The sequence below is a fragment of the Gymnoscopelus microlampas genome (assembly GCF_963454915.1).
Source record: "Gymnoscopelus microlampas genome assembly, chromosome: 16".
NCBI classification, from domain to species: Eukaryota; Metazoa; Chordata; class Actinopteri; order Myctophiformes; family Myctophidae; genus Gymnoscopelus; species Gymnoscopelus microlampas.
Window position 1 is genome coordinate 43,998,613 of NC_139953.1, and position 26,860 is coordinate 44,025,472.

The 26,860-nt window shown below is 42.3% G+C and overlaps 1 protein-coding gene across 1 annotated transcript; it reads right to left on the reverse strand.

Moving 5' to 3' along the window:
- Window positions 1-459: 459 nt before the first annotated feature.
- Window positions 460-26,193, reverse strand: LOC311063404 (cleavage and polyadenylation specificity factor subunit 3-like). Its single transcript, XM_084082833.1, has 18 exons — window positions 25,996-26,193; window positions 25,037-25,100; window positions 24,569-24,666; window positions 24,218-24,346; window positions 22,803-22,980; window positions 22,482-22,571; window positions 22,038-22,188; window positions 21,190-21,365; window positions 19,236-19,394; window positions 10,937-11,083; window positions 10,015-10,167; window positions 9,241-9,349; window positions 7,829-7,927; window positions 4,628-4,722; window positions 3,989-4,076; window positions 3,432-3,498; window positions 2,269-2,365; window positions 460-1,662 (listed from the first exon to the last, which is right to left on the reverse strand). Exons 1-18 carry the CDS (start codon window positions 26,064-26,066, stop codon window positions 1,561-1,563), a joined length of 2,073 nt encoding a protein of 690 aa, XP_083938959.1. The 5' UTR covers window positions 26,067-26,193; the 3' UTR covers window positions 460-1,560.
- Window positions 26,194-26,860: the final 667 nt, after the last annotated feature.

Sequence of the window (26,860 nt, forward strand, 5' to 3'; positions counted from 1 at the left end):
AATTAACAATTCTAATAACTAGTTAACGAGTTAATATAGTAAACATAATAACAAAACTTCCGGTCTCCTGCGACGGAGCCCGTGCTCGTGGAGACCCCTCAAGTGTTTGAGAACGGTGTGGGTTAAGCTTTCTCTGTGCCTTGTTTGTATAATACATGCTGTCATGTCATCTATTCGGATACTCTTTTGGCTGAGTTTTCTTTTTCTCAGGTTTTGCTTTTGTCCTTTTTTTTTCTCCTTTTTCCACTTTTTGCCCTCTTTTCAGTACTTGTTAATACCATGTAATTTACTTTCTTGTGAGGGTTGGGAGGGGGGGGTTTGTGTTTGTCTTGTGCATTTGTTTTTTTTCACAGAAAATTTGAAGAGTTCTGTCATTGTTTATCCTCCTGTAAAACTGACTTCTTCAATAAAAATTATGTGAAAATAAAAATAACAAAACTTCCTGGAGGAGACACAATGGACCATCAAAAATATTTATTTCACTGTAAAGGACTTCATTTAACAATGAAATTAATTTTATAGAAAAAAACAAAAGTACAAAAACAAACTGATGTGAAATATCAATATCAACCGAGAATGATTCCTTTGGAATCATGTTTTAAACAAAGACTCTCCCATCTTTGTTTGCCCAAAGCAACAAATTCACAAAATTAGGGGAGTAAATGTTTTTATGCATTTATGTGTCGTAGAAAAAGTCAGATTTTGTTCACACTGACAGTGCAAATGTTAATGAATGCATTACGATGTCATTATTATACTTACATCCTACACTACATCCAAAAATTGACACCTTTAACTCGTCGAGACCTGAGGCCGATTCTACAAATCATCTGTCGGGTGGAAACCAAAACTGTTCCTTTTCAGGATTCAAATTCAAAAACAGCTAAAGTAGCAGATCTACAAGCTCAATCTGCTACTTTTGATGCTTTCGTGTGACGCTGTAATGTGATCAAGTGGGGCGAAAAAAAAACACAAAAAGTTAGAAAATGGAGATAAGAGGTTTCTGCTCGACAGCAACGAAATGCCTTCGAAATCCTATGAGTTTTCAGAAAAACGTATGTTGCTATATACAGTATATATAGCTAAAATCTAAAATGACACAGATGCGTTCCCGGGTTTTAATGGGTTAAAGGCCAGTACATGCTCCTTTCCGACATCCAAACTTTTCTTTGGACATGGAGGTGATAAATAACTACAAATTGACGTCATTACGGACTTCTGACGAACGGTCAGTCTGTCCGAAAGGGAAGATTTTCCGACTTCGGAAGGAGAATGCTGTCACAGTCGGGGCAGAAACCTCTTATGTCCATATTCTAACTTTTAGTTTTTTTCCGTAGATTAACGCCCTACTTGATCATACTACAGTGTCGCACAGAAGCATTAAAAGTAGCAGATCTACAAGCTCGAAACGTGGCGTTTTTGAATCCTGAAAAGTTAACAGTTTTGGACATATGAGGTTTCCACCTCAAATGGAAAGGTAGAAAAAAGAGCTCTCTCTCTTTTCTGGGTCCCACTATATGGTGATGGGGGGGGAGGAGCCAGATCGGGCGTGTCTGGTGGTCAGATGACAGGGTTGAGGGCGTCGTAGAGACGCTGCATGGCCACCTCCACCATCTCCCTGAGAGACTCGTCATCGGCACTGCCTTCCTCATACTCCACCGTCTACAAACACATCATCATCATTAATAACTGGTTATTATCATCATTACTACCATCTCTATTATTTTAGCTACAGTGACGTCTGGTGCTTCTTTCAAATTTTAGACCCGAGGCCGATCTACTGGTAAATCAAAACAGTTTTCTGAAAAAACGTTTTATTCAAATAAATAAATGAATATATCGTTTATATATACTGTATATAACATCTAAAAACACACAGATGCCATGCTGTCCCGGATTGAAGGTTATTATTCAAATACTTTTATTGATTCACCGGATTGAAAGTCATAAAGACGTATCGGTTAAACAGGTCTAAATAGTTTTTTTTCAACCTTTTCTGCTCTGACAAGCACTTGGAATTGTAGGAGCCGATCTACAAGCTCGCAACGCAAGGCGGTGTCAGCTTGTGGATCGGTTATTTTCACAATTTCTGCCTCTTATATTATTTGACAATTTGGCCAATGTTTGACCAGTTTAGGTATTAACAAGGTCTTAAAAAGTCCTTAAATTGTCACTTTACTGTCATCGGGGGACACCCCAAAATCATATGTGTGGGTTCCGACCCACGGGTTGAGAACCACTGCTCTATGGAAGTGAAGTGTTTCTTACTCTGGTCACTGGGTTGATGTAGGCAGTGGTTCCATCCACCGTCACACTGAGGCCCTTGTTGTCTTTTAATTGAACACATTCCTCCCCGAACATGTCCCTGATGGGATGACACACACACACACACAAAAATCTCACGACTGAAAATCAAAGTCCTAATGTGCGATTTGTGAAACATAATGAAAGAAGCCCACATAAAGACTCTAGCACAGATTCCAAACAATTAACACAATATGTAAAATGATGATGTTTTAGTAACATTTTTCCTGCTGTTCTACATACTGCCAAGCAGGTGACGAAATCACAGATTGAAGCTTTAACCTTTGCTTTTATATGAAATAGCCAAGACCGTTAAGATTTTATGGAAGATGCTTCTGAACATATTGCTAGTTTGACCACTTCAAATGCTCTAATCTTAACTCATTGAGTGGCAGATATATATATATATATTTTTAAACGTTTGGCAATTCTGGCACTCAATTGTACTACCTATGAGTATGTAAAAGAACAAAAACGAATAAACAAAAATTATTTATATATTATGTTGTCCCAGTGCCAGAGTTTTTTTTCACAGAAAACAAAAAGTGCTTAGGAAGCGAGATACAGCCTTTTTCATTTCTAAGTTAAATAAGGAGTGGATGGAGCTGCTAATCTTCAGATAATGATATCTTGGGTTCTGAACATGTTTTTCCAAAAAAAATATATATACATATTTTTTTTTACAATTTTTTCAAAAACACGTCAAACACGTCATTGGCATGTTGAGCCATAGCGGTAAAAACACGTGAAACACGTTAATGGCACTCAGTGAATTAAAATAAGAACCGAAAATAGCCTTTCTACGACGCATTGAGAGCTTGTAGATCGGCTATTTTCGCTGCACAACATGCTTCCATAGAAGACATGCTGCTTCTATGGAATCCAAATGACTGAAATCAGTCAGCATGCACGCACACACATACTGAACTAATTGTACATAGAAAGTCATGTTTACATAAACAACAAGATCCCATTAACCACATGAACCATAATGTCCCTATTATTCTGGCTATGATATAGTAGGCAACAACAGGTCACATTGCATGGAGCTTGTGGATCTGCTATTTTCACTGATTGTCATAACATGGTTTTACTGGAAGGTTTGTAAATTGTGGACCGGTACATACTGTAGCATGAGCGCCAGTCTCTGAACAAACAGATCCAAGTCTACATCTTCCTTCTTGGCGTCCAGAACTGAAACAGAAAATCATCATCATCATCATCATCACTACCACCACATTAACACATTGAGACCTGAAGCCGATTCTACATGTCTCCTAAATCTCAACAGTTTTCTGAAAAACCTATGTTTCTATATCAGTGGTGCTCAATCTCTTTCATGTCAAGGACCCCCAAAATTATATGTATTTGGCCGTGGACCCCCATCAAAATATGTTGTTCCAGGGACCCCCAGAAGCAAAGATTTGAGTTAAAAATGTTCGCTTTAAAAAAAAAAGATATATTCAAAGATTTGCACACATTTTCACGATTTTTCAAAAATAGCAGATCTACAAGCTCGTAGCACGGCACTCGGTGCCGCGCTATGAGCTTGTATATCTGCTATTTTTGAATAGCCCAAAGTGTAAAATAATGCTTTTTAGCTCAAATCTAAAAATGACACAGTTCCAGGTCTTAATGGGTTAAAGGAGTCAACAGTGTGCTTGTTGTTACAGTGTGTACTGACACTTCTGGGCCTTTGGGTTGGACTGGACCTCCAGGATCACCGTGGTAACAGCATCAGCGTACATGTCATTCAGAGGGTTGGCCATCCACTGGAGGGAGACACACAATGAAACAACCAATCAGCTTCTGTTATGCAGTCTGGTTGTCCAACCTGCTTAATTTCCAGGACCTCCGTTTCTTTTTTTTACATATAAAGAGTGCATATAGAGCACCGAAGTCTGACGTAATTTACGCATCCTACCTGGGTCTTGGTTCAGCCCCCCCCCCCCCCCCTCTATTAAACGTCTTTAATATCGCGTCAAATAAGAACTGTGTTCCAAAAATAAACAAATGAACCCGGCGAATTGACCAATATGGATATGAAGCATCAACTGACGGTGAGAAATTAGTATTCTTTTTTGCCAGAAACAGACTGTATCAAATATGAGTGACTGACTATCATAAACCATACAGGGCCTCCTCCCTGACAATATCGCAGAGATAGTTTGTTTATTTTTGGACCACAATTCTTATATGCGATGATTCTAAGATGACCCAATGTTATTCTCCATAGAGAAATTACTTCCGCAACCCAGGGGATGAACGAGTGACGTCAGGACTTCGGTACTCTATTGTAAGGTATACTGTGAGGTTTCCTCACCTCCAGAAGCACCATGCCGGCTTCATGGATCAGAGTGATGTTTTTAAACACCTTCACCGTGACCTTCTCTGTTCCCTCCAGCACCTCCACATCCCCTGTACACACACAGGAGAGCACACAAGGACACAAATATTAAAAAGGTACAGTTAGGGTTACATCCACAAAATCATGGCATATGTCTTCATGATTACAATAAGCATGTCACTCAGTACTCTATGGGTATTGTAACAGCATCTCTGTCATTACACCTAGTCTCTGTGGATAGCTTTAAAGCACAGCTCAAGACGTATTTCTTCACTCTTGCTTTTAGTTGATTTTTAAATCTCTGTTATTCATGTCCTCACTGTTTTGCCTGATTCACTGCATTTTTTGCTATTATTTTTAATGTTTTATGCTTTTGCTTTGTTTGCGCACGTGAACATCTCCAGTATAACACACAACAGTGTGAACATTTGAATAACAACACACAACCAACACATTGTCGCTGTGTGTCAGAAACCTTATGTCCAAAACCGTTACTTTTCAGGAAATTCAAAAATGAAAACCTGTGTTCAAATGAATGCAATGTAGTTATTTAGTCACAAGCTAAAGTTGTTAATACTTTTTACTAGTTCAATATTTCTAACACCAAGGGAGACAAAAAAATATTCGGAAAGAGCTAAAATAGTTCAGAAAAAAAACTCAGAATGCATCGCATTGTGACGTGTTGAGAGCTAGATCGGATATTTTCACTACCTTTGAAAGATTCATTTGTGAAAAAAGGACAGAAAACCTAGAATGTGGAGATGTGGACGCAAAGGCTAAAATGTAATTTAGATAGCATGTTATGTAGACTAGCCAGGTTCAATTGTAGACCTGGCATCCTATAGTCATAGTGTGTATAGTTTAAATGTACAGATTTAAAAAATATATATATACTGTTTGTTTAGACTGCTGATGGTTCTTGGTTTACCTATGATCACAGACTACTATTTCTATGCATTTGATGCATTACCTCGTGTTTACCTTGCTCACTGTAAATCGCTCTGGATTAAGGCCTTGGCTACACGTACATGGATCTTTTTCTAAACGCACATTTTTGTGTGCGTTTGGGCCTTTCAGCCACACGCAAACGGTGTTTTTGGCCGCTAAAACGGATATTTTGGTAAACGGATAAATAAGTGAAGGTTTTCCAAAACATGCGTTTCAGTGGATCTGTGTGGACATGTAATCCGGAGATTTTGAGAAACGATGACGTCATCGCGCATTCGCACATGGTCATTATAATAATAAATAATACAATAATACATAAACACCGGACCGCTCATGGTCATTATAATAATAAATGAAGAGAGAGAGAGCAACACTTACAGTCTATGAAACAAGGCACGCTCATTTATGGCTAAATAATGTCATACTTAATAAGACAGTGGTGGGAAAAGTAGCTCATTCACTGTGTGACGAAAACCCTCGTTCTCTGCGCCAAGTAGAACCATAGAGTTAAAAATAAGAGTAGAACACACGGCGCGCACACAGATTGAATGTGGGGTCTGTCGTCCTAAAACACAATCGCCCCGCAGAGTCCCTGCTTTATAGTGGTGTTCGATGTTTTTACATTGCCAACTCTCACATGTACATAAACGTTCAGATTTCAAATATAAAGTGCTTACCCCTGAGCCACGGACGTTACAAGGCGATCCGGACCGCGATAAGTACCCGTATCTCCCGTATTGTTCAATAAAAAGCATTTTAATCCGATCGTCGGCCATTTTCTCAAAATTTTCTCCGATGCTTTCAACCATGCGACACCAATGGTTGGAAGGTGTATTGCACTCTGATACATTACCAAAATAAAAGAACAGAAAAAGAAAATGGCCGGCGATGGGATTAAAATGCTTTTTTTTTATTTATTTTTTTATATAACTTTGTGTTTATTGAGGATACATCAAACAGTTACATTTATCACTTTTTCCAATAAAATAAAACAAAACAAATCATAGAACAGACATTTACATGAACTTAGGCAAACAAAAAAACAAAAAAACAAAACAGAAAACATATTTACATATTACCTTTTTAGACCTTTGTGGGGGTGCACATTAACCTCATTTTCTTACGTCATCACATCCCTTCTCTTAAGATTATGTATATTATCCATTTTTCCCATCTTTTTTCATAGAGATCTTCCCTTATTTTCAATTTGAATGTCAATTTTTCCATGTCCTGAATATTGTCCACTATATTTCTCCACTGTGTATAGTCCGGTGCGTCAGTCTTGAGCCAGTTCCTGGTGATAGCCTTTTTCCCAGCCGCTAGGAGGATTTTGGCTAGATAACAGTCTCCTGGATGTACAATTCCCTCCATATGACCCAAATACATTACAAGACAAGAATGGGGAATTTCATAGCCTAAAACCTCACATATTGTTGAGTGCAGAGTTTCCCAAAAAGGCTGGATTTTCGTACAGCTCCAGAAGACGTGTGTATGATTGGAGTCAGAGTTTCCGCAGTTTCTCCAGCATAGCTGTTGATTCTTAATTTGTTTGCTTTTAATCTGGGGTGTGATAAAATACCGGATTTGATTCTTCCATATGAATTCCCTCCATAATGGGATTAAAATGCTTTTTATTGAACAATACGGGAGATACGGGTACTTATCACGGTCCGGATTGCCTTGTAACATCCGTGGCTCAGGGGTAAGCACTTTATATTTGAAATCTGAACGTTTATGTACATGTGAGAGTTGGCAATGTAAAAAAAAAACGAACACCACTATAAACCAGAGACTCGACAGCGTCATGTGAACCATGGCTACTGTTTGCGCTGCAGCTGCGCCCTAATAATGTTGTTTTCGTTTATGCTCACGTATGCTGTTCACGTATGCTATTAAAATAATGCAGCTATTGCAGTATTGGGCCTTAACATGTGATTACAAATGTATTTGTATTTGGCCCCTCATATATATAATTATGAAATAAATGTAAATATAAAATCTGATATAAAATTGAAACATGCAGCTGATCGATGCGTTTCTGCGTCTACGTGTGGACAGGGATTTTTGTTTATCTTTGTCATGTGGCCAGGGATTCTTTTTAAAAACGGAGGACTAAAATATCCGTTTAGTAAAAGATCCATGTACGTGTAGCCAAGGCCTAAGAGTGTCTGCTAAATGCCTCAATTGAAGATTGTAAACACCTGAGGGGAGGGAGAAAGAGGAACTAACCTGCTAGGTTTTGCAGCTGGCTGACCAGTAGAGAGATGGGACCAGTGAAGGGGACCGCCTGGGTCTGTTTGACTGTTCCCATGGCCAGGTCTGTGTAGTCTACAGATAAGACAGACAGACAACTCATGAAACGTTACTTGATGATTCATTGTTATCATACACATAACTGCGATTAACAATTTAATTGTGTTTCTGGCATCGAACATTGGATCATACGCTTAGCCTTCTAGGCTTTGTAAATAAACATTCACAGGTCAAATCTGACAAATCAAAATAAATAACGCACTATGGCCAAAATAGGCCATCTTTAATTATTTTATTCTTTGAACAAATGTAACAAAATAGTTACATTAATAGCAATGGACAGAGTGGAATGTGCCCTTGTTTGTCAACTGACTTCAAGAAGAAGTTCGACAGCATCCACCGCGAAACCCTGCAGTCTTATGGAATCCCTCATAAGGTCGTCTCAATAATTAGGGAGGTTTCATGACCATTTTGAATGCAGTGTTATGCTGGGCAATACAACCTCCGAGTCTTTCCCTGTACGATAGGGAGTACGCCAAGGCTCTTTCCATAGTGGCTGCCTGAGGAAGATCTGCCGTATATTCTGGCCCAATAAAATATCGAACAAGGAACTCCACACGAAGGCTGTCTGTCGAGACGTGATCACAGAAATTAAATACCGTCGTCTAAGATGGCTTGGACACGCACTCAGAGCGGATCCGACAAAGAGGCCCTCAGATGGACACTACCGGGGAAAAGAAAACGAGGCCGATCTAAGATCACCTGGATGAACTGTAGAGGCTGAGCTGCTGGAGACAGGTCTCTCGTGGGGCAAAGGCACAACCGGTTGCCAAAGACCGTGATAGGTGGAGGAACATTATCGAAGCCTTATTGGGGGCGAAGAGTAAGTACCAAAATAGTGGTTATAGCCGATCTACAAGCTCATAATGCGTCGCATTATGAGCTATTTCCAGATATGAGCTAACAATTCAACAGATGAATGGAAAATATTCTGATGGTTATGCAAAATAATTATGATTATCAAATAATTGGCGAATATGTATTAATCATGACAGGCCTACAGGCAGACGATACTTTCTTTTTTTTTTACCCTAAAGCAACCATTTATCTTGTGTGGACCTAGGACCTATGAGCTTGTAGATCTGCTATTTTTGAAACATCTTGAAAATGTGTGCAAATTGAATATATATATATTTTTTTTTAAAGCGAACATTTGTAACTCAAATCTTTGCTTTTGGGGGTTCCCTGGAACAAAACATTTTGAGTTGGGGGCCCACGCAAAATACATTTCTCAAATTGTAGTATAAGTACTATACTTGTGGGGACATTTGGCCCTTGGAAGTATAGTAATACAAGCACAGGCACACACACGCACACACAATCCTTACTAGAGAGGTCGGAGGGGGTCAGGATGTGGTAGCTGAAGTTGCGTTTAACGAGGATCCCAGACACTCTCTGACCCTGAGCTGTCTTCTTGTCCGCCAGGGAACCCATCACCTGCAGCAAAGGATCATGGGAATCAGTACGTTTTGTTACAGATTGTTTGGGTTATTTGTAGAAAACTTAAGAAAAAAGAAATTCACCTACAATAAAATGCCCAAAAATAATAGGGACACCAAGTTGAAAGTGGTTAAAGAATTGTTGTGTAATTGCAGGTGATGTTGTTAAAAGTTGAATAATGGTCGATATATCAGTCGGGCTCTAATGTTTTAATAAATAAAACGTTATTTTAACCAATCTGAATGGACGAGTAGGTTCATAAGTCTATTGTCTATCAAGTTCCTTTAATAAGCGTGCATCTTTCTCTTGCTGGACGATATGACTTCAAATCAATATCACGATTATTTATTGCTCTTTTGCCTCGATTCCAATAATTCCCCGATTATAAAAAAAATAAAATGTGAAAATAGCATATCAGCTATTTTTGATATTTTTGCATGCCAGCATAGTACAACGAAGCATAATACAGGGCTTAAGTGCTTAATTAGAAACGATTATACAAATTCTATTATCATGTTTTGTGTCGATTTGTTGATATACAAGGGAAGAAAAAAAATCTTTATTCTAAATATTGTTTTTTGATATATTTTCTGTCTATTGCCCAGTCCTTGTTGCCGAACAAGCGGTGCGAGGCTTGTGTTCTGTCACAGAGCAAGCGTCACCTTGGCCAGTTTCTCTCCTCTGTAGTTGAGTGTGACAGCCTCCGTGTTCCTGGGACTGTGCACCTCGATGTGCACCTCATCGTTGTCCTCATACTCTCTGATGAGAGCGGCCTTCAGACGGGCCATCTCGTTCTGTTCCCCGTGCACCAGGATCTGAACACACACACACACACACCTCCATCAACAACATATTCATCTGTAGGGCAGTGGACCCCCCATACCACAGAGTGTACAAATGGACCAATACGGGTTTATTTAGTTCCATTTGTACACCTGTAAGGGTCCATTTGGAACCCACCCCACCAAGGAACCTTGAAGTGTTGAGAAACACTGCTGTGGGGAAACGCAATATTGAAATTTTGTCCGTTAAATTAAATGCAGAAGAAAAAATGCAGTCAATTAAATTAAGTCCCATCACATCTGTATGTAAATTACATCCTGAACATAATGCTACATTCATTCAAACTCTGACTGGGGAGGGAGTCTGGGAGATGGGTGGGTTATTGCTAAGTCTAATGATCGTTACAATGTCCTGATGTGAAAGACAATATTTCAAAAGAAGATAATTGTTTTTGGTTGAGATGTACAGTATATGGAAAATCTAAATCTGTTGGAAATACTTTTATTTTGATGTGATGTCATAATTACATTTAATGTTGAACATGGAACTTCATGTCAAAAAGGTTACCGAGTCGACCCCCCTGCGCTAGGCGGATCCGAGTTGATGGCCTTACGTGACAACGAGCGTCCAAGTTGGCACGCCATGGTGGACGGAATAGTCTATCGTGGAGCAAATTGAGCGCTCCCTTCCCCAGTCTCAGCCGAGTTAAATACATAATAATAAAGATGTTGGCCTATGACAGAGGGTGAGGGTGTGTGCCGTGTTTTCTAAGTGTAGTGGGAAGGTACAGCAGTTAGTTACCACATGAGGAGGCTTGAGGGCTCGGATGAACTCGCTGGTCTGCTGGTAGTCAGTGTGAGCAGAGAAGGAGATGTAATCCACCGACATCTTCAACTGAAGCTTCTGACCTGACATGGTGCTGATCTCCTCTGGTTCTGTCATGATGTGCTAAAACACACACACACACACACACACACACACACACACACACACACACCTTTGTATTAATGTATGACATCAAAATGTTATGAATGCAATTTTTAAACCTGTCACATTGCGATGGGTTCTAAGCTTGTAGATAGTCTATTTTTGGTGCACGACACCGGCACGCAATTAAGTATAAATAAGGCACATCTTTACAAGCTGAGCATGTAGATCGGATATTTTCAAAATGTGTGCAGGTAATATTGGACAATTTGGCCAATGTTTGACAATTTTTATAGTACAAGGTTGTTGATAACTTTTGACACAGTAATGTTCTTTTTAGAAGCCCAACTAGACATATAAATACTAAATACTAAATATATGGAAGCTTAACTAGGCCAGGCGCTAGTAAAAAGAACAATTGGCTTCTATTTCGGCATGCTAAAGGCTGTAGTTCCTAGTTGGAATCCAAATCGATGATGTCAGTGGTCGACAGGTTTCTGAACTCTCCACAGACAACCAATGAGACACAGAGTGAGTAGACATAAATAGTGCCATGCCATCTTATAATGGACTTGGGAGCATTAGTGAGGAGCAAATATATGAAGGTTGAAAATGGAGTGAATGAAGTGCTCCTTTAAGAGGGCCACAGTAATGTGTGGGTGTGTGTGATCAATGTAAGATGTGTGTGTTGTGCAGCAGAGAAGAGCAGAGCTAACATTTAACCCATTCAAAGCGGGGAAGCATCTGTGTAACCACTTAAACATATTTTATACTTTGGCTATTCAAAAATGGCAGATATACAAGTTCATAGCGCGGCACTCTGTGCCGCGCTATGAACTTGTAGATCAGCTATTTTTGTGCAAATATTTGAATATATATGTTAAAGGGATTTTTTTTACTCAAATCTTTGCTTCTGGGGGGTCCCTAATCCCTGTAAAACAATATTTTGAGATGGGGGTTCGCGGCCTAATACATATCATTTTGGGAGTCCTTGACATAAAAAGGTATGAGGACCACTGATATGGTAACATACGTTTGCTTTCCATTTAGACCTCAGGTCTAAATGGGTTAATGGACTAGAAGAGAAATGGGTACCGGCCTACTTAGGAACGAGTAGTACACAGGACCACAATGGAAATAAGTCTCCTGGACTTTTTTGTGCTATCCTTTTAGCCTAAATGTCTGCAATGCAAACTCCACACAGAAAGGCCCTTTCACCAACCCCACCTCGGGTATGAGTACTGATGACGCGGAGGAGACAACACGCCCACAGCGCCCACAGCGGGCGCCTCGGCGGGAATCGAACCCAGGACCCTCTAGCGCTGAGACGACAGCGCTACCGACTGTGCCACCGTGCCCCTATTTTTGAAAAATCTTGAAAATGTTTGAAAATATTTGAATATTTATTTTTTAAAGCGAACATTTGTAACTCAAATCTTTGCTTCTGGGGGGTCCCTGGAACAAAACATTTTGAGATGGGGGTCCGCGGCCAAATACATATCTAAAAATGTTTTCTAAATCCTCACAGTATGTTGCTATATCAGTGGTGCTCCAACTTTTTCATGTCAAGGACCCAAAAATTACACGGATGCTTTCCCGGTCATTATGGATTGATGTGCAACATTGTTTTGTCACTCAACAGTAAACAAACCAACATACAGTATAGAGTACAGAAGTCCTGACATCACTCGTTCATCCCCTGGTTCGTAGAGGTAATTTCTCTATGGAGAATAACATTGGGTCATCTAGAATCGTCTCATTTAAGAATTGTGGTCCAAAAATAAACAAACTGTCTCTGCGATATTGTCAGGGGGGTGGCTCTGTATTGTTTATGATAGTCGGTCACTTATTTGATACAGTCGGTTTCTGGTGAAAATCTAACTAATTCAGCGGAAGTAGCAGTTTCTCACCGTCAGTTGATGCTTCATATCCATAAGAGGAAAACCGTCAGGATCATTTGTTTATTTTTGGAACACAGTTCTTATTTGACGCGATATTAAACACGTCTATGGGAATTCAGAATGGGGGGGGAAATAACGCGACCCATGTAGGATGTGTAAATTACGTCGGACTTCGGTGCTCTATAAGTGAATGTATCTGCACATTTCTAAAGTGACAATCTTACTACTATAATTGAAATAACCACCAATGTACGTCCGGGGTTGGTCAGGACACGATTACTCCATTTGCTTCCAAACTTGTCACAGACTATTGATCAGTGCTCTGGCTAATACCTAGGCTTCTTTCCCCATCTTCAATAGGAGTTCATCTGGATGAGAACCTTGACTGGGCTCTGAACACCGATGTTGTCTATAAAAAGACACAGAGCAGGCTCTTTTTCTTGAGGAGGCTTAGGTCTTTTGATGTGTGCAACAGAATGCTACACATGTTCTACCAGTCAGCAGTGGCAAGTGTCCTGTTCTATGCTGCAGTCTGCTGGGGAGGCAGTGTGATGGACAAGGATGCTAAGCGGCTGAATAAATTGGTGAAGAAGGCGGGCTCAGTACTGGGTGAGAGGCCGGACTCACTGGAGGCTGTTGTGGAGAGGTGTATACACAAGAAGAGGAGGGCCATAATGGACAATGTGGGTCATCCTCTCCACAACATCCTGGCAGGTCAAAAAAGCGGTCGTAAGGACCTGTTCCGTTCATTGCCCTGCAAGAACGATCGTTTTAAAAACACTTTTGTTCCAACAGCAATCAGGCTCTTCAACTCCATGACCAGCCGCTAGGCTTATGAACTGGACTAATGGACTAATGGTCGTAGTTTTTAGTTATTTATGGGTCTATGTGACAATGACTAAGGATGATATATTCCAGTGACACCTTTTAAATGCTCTTTTATGCTTATTTCATAATATATCTTTTATATTTGTCTTCTCTCAGTTTTAACCTGTACCCCGCCCTTTTTGTGATATGTTTTTAACTAACCTTGCCTGTATGAGCTATGGGATATCTGAATTTCCCCTCGGGGATCAATAAAGTATCTATCTATCTATCTATCTATCTATGTACTTACATATTGTACGGTTAATATAAAACTACATTGCACATTTTAGCCACAGCACCCCACCCTACTGCGCATCTCCATATATGGCCATATCAGTTAGATCACTGGTGCAACGTAGCTGTGATGTAGCTGATCGGGCCTAGATGTGAAACCTCTAGTTAATTTAATGACTTAACAAACCCTTTTTAATACCAAATTGGCCAAATTGTCAAATATTACTTAAGAGGCAAACATCGTGAAGATAGCCAATCTACAAGATCACAAACTAAATGTAATACATTTACAATTCCAAGGGTGGGGGGGTCCCCCAGTTCAAATATGATTATTTTGAGGGGTCGCGGCTTGAAAAGTTTGGGACCCTTGCTTTAAGCTCTCTATAAAGAATACATCACATGGATGCACGTGGGATGTATCATCAGTGTTGTAGCCTGGGGTCATAGGGTGTTTCGGGTCTCGCAACATACACCCTCGCCCAGGTAACCCAGCCGGGGTTGATCAAGCCCCAACTTACAGCCTAGGTACCCAGGTAGCTACCCACGGTCAGTCCTATAGGGCAAGACAGGGCCACTCAGTCCGCTTCTCCGGAAGTACTCTGCCTGAACACGGGGAGGCTCTGGCACGTGGAGGGACTAGGCTCGGTGGGTTGTCTCCTGGCCGGGCTCCTCCTTCGTCTCACCAGGTCCAGGACCTGAGCGCTGCGCCAGATCCGGTGCACCGCCCCGATCCAAACATTTCCTTCTGGCGTGATGTTTCCTTGGGTCGATACCACTAGATTGGGCCGTTTAATGGTATTAGCTCCACTTGCGGTTTGCTGGAATGGCCCTCCTAAAGGCCTCACCGTGGGTTTGTTGGGCTTCTTCCTCACGGAAGACACAGCCTGGGGCGCTAACCCATACTGCTCCCGGTATGCCGTCTACATTCCGGCTGTCACCCGTCTCTCCGGTGGTCACCAAACTATTCCTGGTTGTCACGTAGTCTAATTCCTATGAGCCACTATCTATAAAGAATATATCACATGGATGCACCTGGGATGTATCATCAGTGTTGTAGCCTAATTTATTGGTATCACAATGAAACCTAGTTTCTCAAGGTTTTAAAGAAAAAAAAAGAACCACAAAGTTTTCTCATATTATTAAGGTTATATTATCATTTTCAAGAGCAACGTCCTTGGGGTTCTTCCTGTATGGGGTCAGAGTCGTGGAAAGTGACACAGGCCGCTCTGTCACAAGGCTGGATGCGCTTCAGAGTCAGACTAGATGCCTTAGGAGAACACTAAAGGATATTTTGGCCCACAAAAGGTCTCCAATGAAGACCTTACAGGTCCTTTAACCGAACCCCACCGGTCAAGTGTGGTCAAGTTCAGAAGGTTGGATGTGGATTGGACATGTGGTGGTGCACGTCCAGAGCCATAAAAGTAGAGTTGCGTTGCCTCCGTTCCCTTCATCGGGCCAGTCTTCCCCAGAGCCTTCTATTGGCAAATAGTGACAAAGCCTTGAACCATCAGTTTACGGAATACACTGGAATCTATGAGCGTTCTTCACAATTTCGAGTTTTACATGAACCACGTGACCAGCGCCGTTTTCTGCCCCCGAGTGGTGACGCAACTCTCTAATACAAGGCTCTGTGCGTGTCTAATCCCCCCAGGGAAGAGAAAAAGAGGCCGACCCGAGGAAATGAAAAAGAACTTGGATGGTGGACCCATCCATCACAAGTAGCTCAAAAACGCGCCGCTTCGCCCCGCCAACCTACGAGTGATTCTATGACCTCCGGAGAAGAGTAGACCCGGACATAACTTGATCACAACAAACCCAGCCCCATCCGATCTAATGCTAAAGGATTTAGAAAAGTACATTTTCTCTGCGTTCTTGTTTTTTTTCTGCGTTTTTGGCGGGAACAAGCTATATTCAACAGCCTATATAACTAAGGAACGGAGGGTCGTGGTGACACACTTTTTTTCCCCCCCGATGGAAGCAGAGACACGGCTTCGTCTTTTGCGACACTCGTGTGTCGATCGTCCTGGAGCGAAATATTCTGTATGTAAAAACGCTCGGGCAGTCAATGAGTTAAAAAAATCACTTGGTCATTTTCAGAGCCTCCGTTGCTCCAGACTGTATGACGGAAGCATTTTGAAAATTGTGGGAGGCAACAGTCTGGCTCGGCGAGGCTGCCGTCAATCTAACAGGCGCTACGCCTGTGTACGTGAATGTTTGCCAGACAGTAAGGACAGCTGTGGGTCACGTCGCTCAGGTTGTCGATCAGACAGGGAACCAGACAACAGGCGTAGAAACCCATGAGGCAACACAACAGACACCACAGCGTGTTGACGAAGCCCGGATGGTGGTCGACGAGCGTGATGACGTGCTGCATGCAGTGGGGACACACCACGGGCACCGGCTCCGCGCCGAACACCACCTCCTGTCCGTACAGACACGGAGGACGCGTGTCGTCCCCCCATTCTGGCAGTGACAGGGCTCCTCCTCCGTATGGAGGGCAAACGTCCCCTTCGGATCCTGGGGCGTGATGGTAGGAGGCCTCGTAGGCGGGCGGAGGACCTTCGGGTGGGACACCATCAGTTTTTCTCACGGGAGCCATTGCTCCGGATGGAAGAGGTTGACCGGTGGTCTTCTCATTGGGTGGGGGAGCACCGGGAGCTCCGGAGTGAGGAGGGTCTCCTGACATGCTGGAGGGTCTGAACTCTAAGCGTGAGTGGGGGAGAAGCTAACGAAAGGTCTTCAAGTTCACTCGGTCTCTTTGCTTTCAGCTGCTGTTACTGGACCCTTCGGTCGAACTGTAAAGTCGTGGCTTTATGTATACGCAACGAAGCTCGTCCGTCCAATGTACTCAATATAAACCCATCATCACCTTAGTATATACACACAGACCAGAGTGCTGGCATGACTTCATAAAACAAAGCGTCGTCATGCATGTTTAGCGACGCCGCGGCTGTCGCACCGCGGATCTGACCAATATGTCTGAGTCATAGTGTTGGGGGCTTTGTCAGAGTACCCGCTGAACCCGTCTGTCTGCGTCCCTTTTGTGCCCAAGCTCCTTCTGTGCCCATATATATATATACTAGAGGTCCGGGCGGCCTACGGCCGCCCGAAACCCCTAGCCGCGCACGGGGCCCAGCGTGGGCGCGTGTATATATGGGATGAACATTTGGGAAAAAAAAAAAAAAAAAAAAAAAGTTGTAATGTAAAAGTAAAAAAATTGAGAAAAAAATTGGGAAGAAATAATATTTTTTATGTTTCAGGGGGTCCGCGGACCCCCTGGTGGTCCGCGCCAAAGTCGTCGGATGAAAATCTCCAAACGGTAAAAAAAAAAAAAAAAAAAAAAAAATCATGCAGGTTCTTGCTTGTTTCTGGCGTGGCATCCCAACCTGGCATCCCAATGCCGGCGATGTGTACTTCCGGGTTGCATAATGATGACATCACTGTCGAATCCTTTGCTGTCATGAACCTAGCCTGGTGTGTTGACCAGTAATGATGACATCACTGGCTAATCCTTTGGTGTCATGAACCTAGCCTGGTGTGTGGAGCAGAGCAGAGCAACGTGCTCTTGTTGTTTTGGGGATTTTCAATGGCGGGCCGTCGTGTTGTGTTGGCCTCGGTGGTACGCACGGTAAGCGGTAGGAAGCTGCTTCCACTTCCGTTGTGTCCGACATTTGGTGAGTAGAATTAATTATGTTGCGAGGTGGGAACGGTGTAGTGAGGCATGGCAGGTGCCCTACGCGAAACGTAAATTCAGGCCGCCCGCCGTGGCGACAGTGTTGGCGACATGTGGTCTGACGGTGTTGTGTTTACTCGATAACAGAGCTGTGGGGTGTCGCCACCGAGGGCACGGAAGTTGCTCGCCATTTATATAGTTAGACTAGAAGTTCGGGCCGCGTACGCGTCGTTCACTTTGCAGTGCCACCTTACAGGCACCTCACAGTGTGAGAGAGAGTTTTGTGCTCTCCTAAATCCACGGCAGGCTTTGAAAGTACCCACTTCAGAAAGAGGTGACGTGCATCACCTCTCCAATGACCAAAACCCACTATGGAAGCCGTCGAACTGGTGCGATCTGACGGCATCCTAGAATTTATAGGTAGGATGTGATGTCATGCGTGATGTCATGCTGTCGTGAGATTATGTCACACTGGCGTTGTGTCCATATTCGGAGTGATGCAACGTACATACAACATACTGACAAACATACTGACAACCGACATGGCGCAGGATTCAAATTGTATATATAGATATATATATATCTGTTTCTGTCTGTCTACCTGTGTCCCTTTTATGCCCATACATGGAGATGTGCCCATACATGGAGATATGCCCATACATGGAGATATGCCCATACATGGAGATGTCTGTATCCATCAGTCCTTGTCTCTTTTATGGCCATACATGGAGATGTGCCCATACATGGAGATGTCTGTATCCATCAGTCCTTGTCCCTTTTATGCCCATATATGAAGATCCCTGGTGTCATCAGTATATGCCCATATATGGAGCTGACCGATTTGTTTTGCGCCTGATGCCATGTTGACACATTGAGGTTAGACAACACACTCTATAGACCATTGTTTCTCAAAGTGGGGTCCGGGGACCTCCAGGGGTACTTGAGGGGGTTCCAGGGGGTACCCAGCAAAATGTGTAAATATAGCATCAGAATAATTATGACCTTTTATACTTTGGCTATTCAAAAATAGCAGATATACAAGCTCATAGCTCGGCACCGAGTGCCGCGCTATGAGCTTGTAGATCTGCTATTTTTGAAAAATCGTGAAGATTTGTGCAAATCTTTGAATATATATATTTTTAAAGCGAACATTTGTAACTCAAATCTTTGCTTCTGGGGGTCCCTGGAACAGCATATTTTGAGATGGGGGTCCGCGACCAAATACATATCATTTTGGGGGTCCTTGACATGAAAACGTTTGAGAACCACTGCTATAGACCATATTCACACGGCGGCCATATTGCTAGAGTTAATGGAGTAACTATAAGTTAATGAAGAAAAAAAAAAAGGCTGCCGTGTGAATATGGTCTACTGTATATTTGGGTGTAACTGCATTGTAGTAGATCTACAAGCTCAAAGCGCGTCGCCCCGCATTTCGAGCTTGTGGATCTGCTACTTTGCAGCGTGACACGACGGGGCTAATCAGTCCGCCGCGTACCTTGGCCAGAGTTCCCTCCACACTGTATCCGGCGATGATGACGCCGTTCCTCTTGTCGGTGCACCAGCTCTCAAACAGCTCCCTGGACAGACCGCTCTGCATCATGCCGGGAGACGCCATCACCACGCTGGGGCCGATGTCATCGAAGTGGTCCATGCTCTGTGATAATGTACAGCACATCGTGACGCACAGATAACACGGATACAGGCATTAAAGCAAAAAACAAATCTCATGGCTGAAACTCAGTCCCAATCTGTGATTTGTGAAATAGCGTGAAGGAGCCCCCCCTAACTATTGCTCCCAGAGTATCTGCAAAAAATCCAGAATAGGGAAAAACACGTTTTTTCACACGGTATAAAAAACGAACGGACAGCTCAACTTCTATTTTCTTTGGTCCGGGTGACTAACAGTCATCGTCGTCGTGTATCACATCGTTATCAGGCCGATCCGGGGATCAGGGATTGTCGAATCATAACATCCGGTGAAATGACCGGATGTGACGTGGGCCTGTTTGGGAGGGGGCGAGCGAGGTGATCAATGTGTGGATTTGCTGCTCTCTACTGGTGGAACTGTCGTAGTGCTTAAAACCACAATCAGAGAATTTATTTGAATGAAAAATTACAAAATACATTTTTTTTTAAAAACACGCAAATTGCTGGCACAGGGGTGAGTACACTATGAATAAACTCGCATTCCATGAGAAAAAAGCATGTCTCCATTTTAGCCGATGGTACTAGCTAACGCCTGGAACGATAACATCGCGCACACAAGTAACAACGGCGGAGCGATCGTGCACACAAAATGAGTCGTTTTCCACAGCGTAAAAAGTTTCGGAGTTATAGGGGTTTTAGAGAAGGAAATAGAGCGGAAGCGGATGTGCGGCATGTTTTTTGACACGATGATGCATCTGGCCCATCCTTGTCAAATTCACCGTGGGTGATCCCAAAGCTAAAGTATGGGGAAAAACGAAAAAAACAAAAAGACCAAAAACAGGGTTCGGACCGTGATCGGCACCAGAGCGCTACCATGTGAAAAAACGGTCCAGACCGTGATCGGCACCCGATGTGTTAATTAGGGATGGAGCTCGAAAACCGGGTCCATTATATACCCGGGCATGAATTTATCGAGACCCGGTTTTCGATAAGCTTTAGCCTTGTCGAGCCTGTTATCGAGTGTAGCGGCCCATGACGTCATGTCTAAACTATCAAAACAAGAGGCGATCAAGAAATAAATCTAATCACCCACGCTGGCACAAACATGTTGGTCTAAAAGTGTATTGATAGCTGCAAGTTGTGCCAAACAGCGCTGTCCGTCCCTCAGTCTATCGTTGCCGAAAATGGCAGATCTACAAGCTCACAACGTGGTGCTTACAGACGCAGTGTGAGCTTGGAGATCGGCCATGTTTGGTGCGTGACACCGTCGTACGATGAAGTATACATTGCGCTTTTAAAGTGACAGTACACACATTAACCGTTTCTTCAATATTATTTTCCAAAAGTAAAAAGGTCACTTGCCTTCTGTCTGTTAGAAAAGTACTGTATTTGAAGGCCCTAGTAAAATGTAGTGCAAGTGATATATTTTGGTTAAAACAAAGAAAAAAGAATAGAAAAAATAACTATGCATTTTTTGTTTATAAAAAGTTGAAGAGACATGGAGATTTTATAGTAATTATTACAGTACTATTCATAATATAAAGCCATTTGACACTTATTGCACATTATATGAATGGTTGTTTTAATGATAGGCAAAAATATTTTTACTTTTGTCATCTTCATTTAATTTTAGATAGTGGTCAGCCACAAACTCACTGTTACAGCTGGCCAATAAAAAAAGATACCGGTTCTGTTCAGAATTTTTCGCCTCACGTCTTTTTTCTTAATAATAGAAAAAGATCGATAGTGGGCTCGATAAAAGCTCGGTTCGATAAGCAGCATGGTTGGGAGATGAAACTCACCTTGAGGTTGCTGATGTGTTTGAAGACAAAGGGGTTGTTGATGTTGATGGCCTTGCGGATCTTCTCGTTCATGGCGTTGACGTAGGTCTGGTAGACGGCCATGCACTTCTTGGCCAGTGCCGAGGCGTAGTAGATGGGGATGTCGTGTAACTCCGGGTGGTTCTGCCAGTACTCATCTGGTAAAAAAAAAAAAAGAAAAAACACTTTTATAATCTAGGTTGGGTTTTGAAACAATTTTATCAAACCTCAACCCATTAACCCTTTAAGACCTGAAGCCGGTTCTACATGTCTCCTAAATCCCAACAGTTTTCTGAAAAATGTATGTTTCTATATCAGTGATTCTCAATCTTTTTCATGTCAAGGACCCCCAAAATTATATGTATTTGGCCGCGGACCCCCATCAAAATATTTTGTTCCAGAGACCCCCAGAAGCAAAGATTTGCGTTACAAATATTGGCTTTAAAAAAGTTACAAATGTTTGCTTCAATAATATATATATTCAAAAATGTGCACACATTTTCACGATTTAAAAAGAAATAGCAGATATACAAGCTCATAGCGCAGCTCTCTATGAGCTTGTAGATCTGCAATTTTTTCTAAGAAATCTAAAAATGACACAGATAATTTCCCGGTCTTAATGGGTTAATCTAAATGCAAAAACTCTTATCGAATCCAAATGATTTCCAATGCATTATCAAATCTTTTAGGTAGATTATTAGTGAACAGAGTGCGGAAAACTATTTCTCTGTGAAAATACCAGAGCACTTGCTGACAATAACCTTCTAGAACAGTGGTTTAAATTGGCGAATGCCAGGGGGGAGGGGCATGTAATAGTTGAAGATGGTCACCCAGAATGAGCAGTAGTTCCTGGGCTCTGCCCAAGGCGAACACGGGGATGAGACATCGGCCTTCTCTGTTGACGATGTCATGGACCGTGTTACAGAACCGAGCCTCTCTCTCCTCCCTCTTCTCGTGGATGTGGGTCCCATAGGTCGACTCCTGCAAACACACACACACACACACACACACACACACACACACACACACAGGTTAGACCAGTGCATTAACAGTAATTAACAAACCATACTATAAAAACTGATCAGACATTGGCCAAATTGTCAAATAATATAAAAAAGGGGCAAACATTGTGAAAATAGCCGATCTACAAGCTCACAACGTGAGGCATTGTGAGCTTGTAGATAGGGAAAAAGAGAGCACACCAAGTACAGAAGAAACTCGTGTCCCCTTTACTAATACTAAGTATAGAGGGTGTCTAGGTGGTTCAGACTCACAGTGATGAGGATGTCTGGTTTAACGGAGGGAATCTCTGCTGCCATCAAATGTCTGTCCTCCTGGCGAGAGAAGTCTCCTGTATACAAGATCTGAAGACACAAGACACACATGATACATTAGTGTGACACTGGTACTAGTAGGAGAGACAGACAGTAGGACAGCTGAGAATAGGACAGTGTAGGAGAGACAGACAGCTGAGAGGGAGACAGTGTAGGTGAGACAGACAGGCTATTTCTGGTGGAGAGAATTGGTATAGAAGGAAACGATAGCAGACCAAGTACAGTGCGTTTCACTAGAGAGGGTCTGAGTGGTTGGTTCACCTTGACTCCTGCGATCTCGATCATGAACATGGCGGCTCCCAGCACGTGCCCGGCGTGGTAACACCAGAACTTGATGCCAGCCACCTCCTTCACCTCATGGAAGTTGATGGTCTCGATCTTGTCCATGCTCTCCTCCAGGTCCGTCTCTGTGTACAGCATGTCATCTGCTGAGATGTTACTGTGGAAGCACACACACACACACACACACACACACACACACACACACACACACACACACACACACACACACACACACACACACACACACACACACACACACACACACACACACACACACACACACACACACACACACACACACACACACACACACACGGTAAGACCTGGGGCAAGCTCAATGTTGATTACAATGTTTAGTTTTTTTAATAGTAAAATTGTAAGTCAACTTCCCTTTGTATTTTTTATTTTATTTTAATTAAATATGAATGCTGAGATGGAGACAGTGTAGGAGAGACAGACAGTAGGGACAGCTGAGATGGAGACAGTGTAGGAGAGACAGACAGTAGGACAGTTGAGAGAGACAGTGTAGGAGAGACAGACAGTAGGACAGCTGAGAAGGAGACAGTGTAGAAGAGACAGACAGTTGGAAAGATGAGAGGAAGGCAGTGTAGGATAGAAAGACAGTAAGACAGCTGAGAAGGAGGCAGTGTACAAGACACAGACAGTAGGACAGCTGAGAGTGAGACAGGCTTAGGAGACAGACAGTAGGACAGCTGAGAAGAAGTCAGTGTACGAGAGACAGTAGGGACAGCTGAGAGGGAGACAGTGTAGGAGAGGGAGACAGTAGGACAGCTGAGAGGGAGACAGTGTAGAAGAGACAGGCAGTAGGACAGCTGAGAGGGAGACAGCGTAGGAGAGACAGGCAGTAGGACAGCTGAGAGGGAGACAGTGTAGGAGAGACAGACAGTATGACAGCTGAGAGACAGACAGTGTAGGAGAGACAGACAGTAGGACAGCTGTGAGAGGAAAACTGATATCAAATCGAGGTCCATGGTCTAATTCAATGGTTCCCAAACTGAGTAATGTGCAACATTGTTCTCTCACTCAACAGTAAACAAACCAACATACAGTATAAGTGTATACAGGGTATCTTCACATTTCTAAAGTTACATTTTAAGGACTTTTAAGACCTCTTTAATACCAAATTGTCAAATATTACGTTAGAAAGAGGCAAACATTGTGAAAATAGACGATCTGGTTCGGCTATTTTCACAGTATTTATTTGTGGAACCGAGTCAAACCAAATGCCTACAATTCCAAGTGCTTGTCAGCGCAGGGGGTCCACAGTTCAAATAATTATTTTGGGGGGAGGTCGCAGCCTGAAAAGTTTGGCAACTCTTGGTGCATATCAAACTGGGGGTCCTTGACATGTAGCTGTACAAGCTGTATCCCACCTGATTTTGACACAGTCTGACAGCAGCCAGCGGTAGATGGCCTTGGTGGCGTGAGTCATGAACGTCCTTCCTTTAAAACTGGTCTTCTGTAGAAACCACGGCAACGCCCCACAGTGGTCCAAATGGAAACTGATGAAAAGAGAGGGGCAGTGCATAATTAATAAAGATAAATAACATGATGTACTATGTGTAAATACTAATTATAATAATTGAATATTCATTCATCCCTGAGGGACATTCAGTGGAAAATACATGGCGGTGCACAGGAGCAGTTTAAGGGGTTCAGTGCCTTGCTCAAGGACAACTCTGCAGTTCGCAGCAGTTGAGACCTTAGAGGAGAGTAGAACTTACTGGCTGATAAGCAGCAGGTCTATCTCTGCTGGATCGATCAGGTCGATGTAGGGCAGCGCGTCCATCCCCTCCAGACCCGGATGGATGCCGCAGTCCAACTACACAACACACAACAGCACAGTTGCAATCCTTAGTCTGCTTTAAAGCTAACAACTTAGTTTAATGAATAAAAGGAGTTTTATCTCTCTATCTATCTAAAACCAGTAACTGACTCCAATTTGGTCAATGTTTCAGCCCTATTAGAGCACCATTGACTTCATTATAACATAAAATATTTCAAAATATATAAAACGTGTGTGGGGTGGGGGGGGGGGGGGGGTGCTGGTATAAGACTTGGGGGGGGGGGGGGGGTGCTGGAGGTACTTCGCTGGACAACTGGCTGTGTGCATAAAAAGGTTTGGTGCCAATCAGTGAAGTGGTTTGCAAGATTAACTGTTATCAAATTAAAAATGTTATTTCATATTTTACCATAATCTTTCGTCCCTTGAACTCCAGAATGATACACGACCTCCCGACCTCCTGGCCGGCTCCTCTGCAGACAGAAAGACACACACACACACACACACACACACACACACACACACACACACACACACACGTTTATACGTGAATTCAATTTAAGCAACGAAAGAGTGTAGTAGTCATTTTCAAAATGACATTATTAAGTACATAACTCTACATAACTAGAACTATTAAAAACAAAACAAAGAACAGTTCTCTTACTTTAACTGACTTTGGTCCCAACACTAAAACATGAGTCATTGATTATCTAAATAATTTACACAGAAATGTTCTAATCTAGATAAACCAATAAAAGGTCTACCTCTAGTCCCTCCAGGAGGCGATACAAAAAGCTACACTACTCAACAACTACTTCAGTGGTTCTCAAACTTTATCAGGTCAAGGACCCCCACCCAAATGTATATGTATTTGGTTTTGTGCCGGGGACCCCCAGAAGAGAAGATTTCTGTTACAAAAAATATCAAAATTATTCAATTTTATTTTCAAACTATCTTCAAAAATAGCAGATGAACAAGTTTGCAGCGAGGCATGAAGTGACGCGCTGTGAGCTTGTAGATCTGCCATTTTTATATGTTCTAAAACATATAATGGATGAAGTGGTTAAAAAGATTGTGATGCTGTATGAACACATTTTGCTGGGGACCTCCTGGAAATGTATGCATTTTGATACCAATACTTTTGTACTTTTACTTAAGTAAGTGCTTAATTCCGGACTTTTACTTGTAACAGAATATTTCTACATTGCAGCATTGATACTTTTACTTAAGTAAAAAATGTGAGTACTTTTTCCACCACTGGCTAAACTAAGCCAAGCTGAAGCTAGCTGTAGAATGGACTTGAATGAAACTAAGCTAGGCTAGGCTAGGCTAGGCTAGCTGCATGCATGTAGAACTCAAAGAACTCACAGAGGCCGGATGAGCAGCTGGTCGCTCTCCTCCGCAGGGACCGTTGCGTCTGATTTACGTTTGGCCGCCATGTTGTTTCACTCCTTCAACCTGTCTGATAATATTATTATTGTTTATTATTATTATACATTCATAACTACTTAAAGAAGTTTATCAGCTTCACGCCAGAGATGTTTTGTTTTCCAGTCGCAGACCTACTGCGTCACATCCGGCCAATCAGGTCCATGTTCTAAATATGTCCGTGTTAGACAAAGATAGGTCAATCTTTTGGTTCCGTGTTAATGTGTGATGCAGGTTTTGCAGTAGTTGTGTCCACATAGAGTGGTGACTGGATCAGTGAACACATCCAGACAGATAGAACACTGGAACTGCTCTTCAGACAGGAGAATGCTGGCAGAGGCCATGTCTACACACTGAAAATAAAGAAAAACAATGATAACTTCTCACAGCTCAATAGTTATGAATCTGATCAGGAATGAGGCACAATAATGTTGTATACTACAGGCTACTGTACTTCCTGGAAACCATACCAACTGAAACATTAAACTGGGGAATTTCAAGGACTGTTAAAAATGGGGGAAGATCATGTCTGGATATAGCCATGAATGTATTGATTTTGAACTTTTGCATAATGCTGTCCAGCAGAAACCAGCTAACTCAATTTTTCCTCTTTTGCATTTTTTTCCATGAATCAGTGCTATTGAACACCCTTTACATCTGTGTGTTGATTAAACAGCAATGTGTATGTAATAATAATAATATACTCGATACATGGCAGTGCATGGGAGTTAATAATAGCAACATAATCACAATACATTTTTAACATGTCAAATGTAAACGGAATTCTAAATGCAATGCATATAAT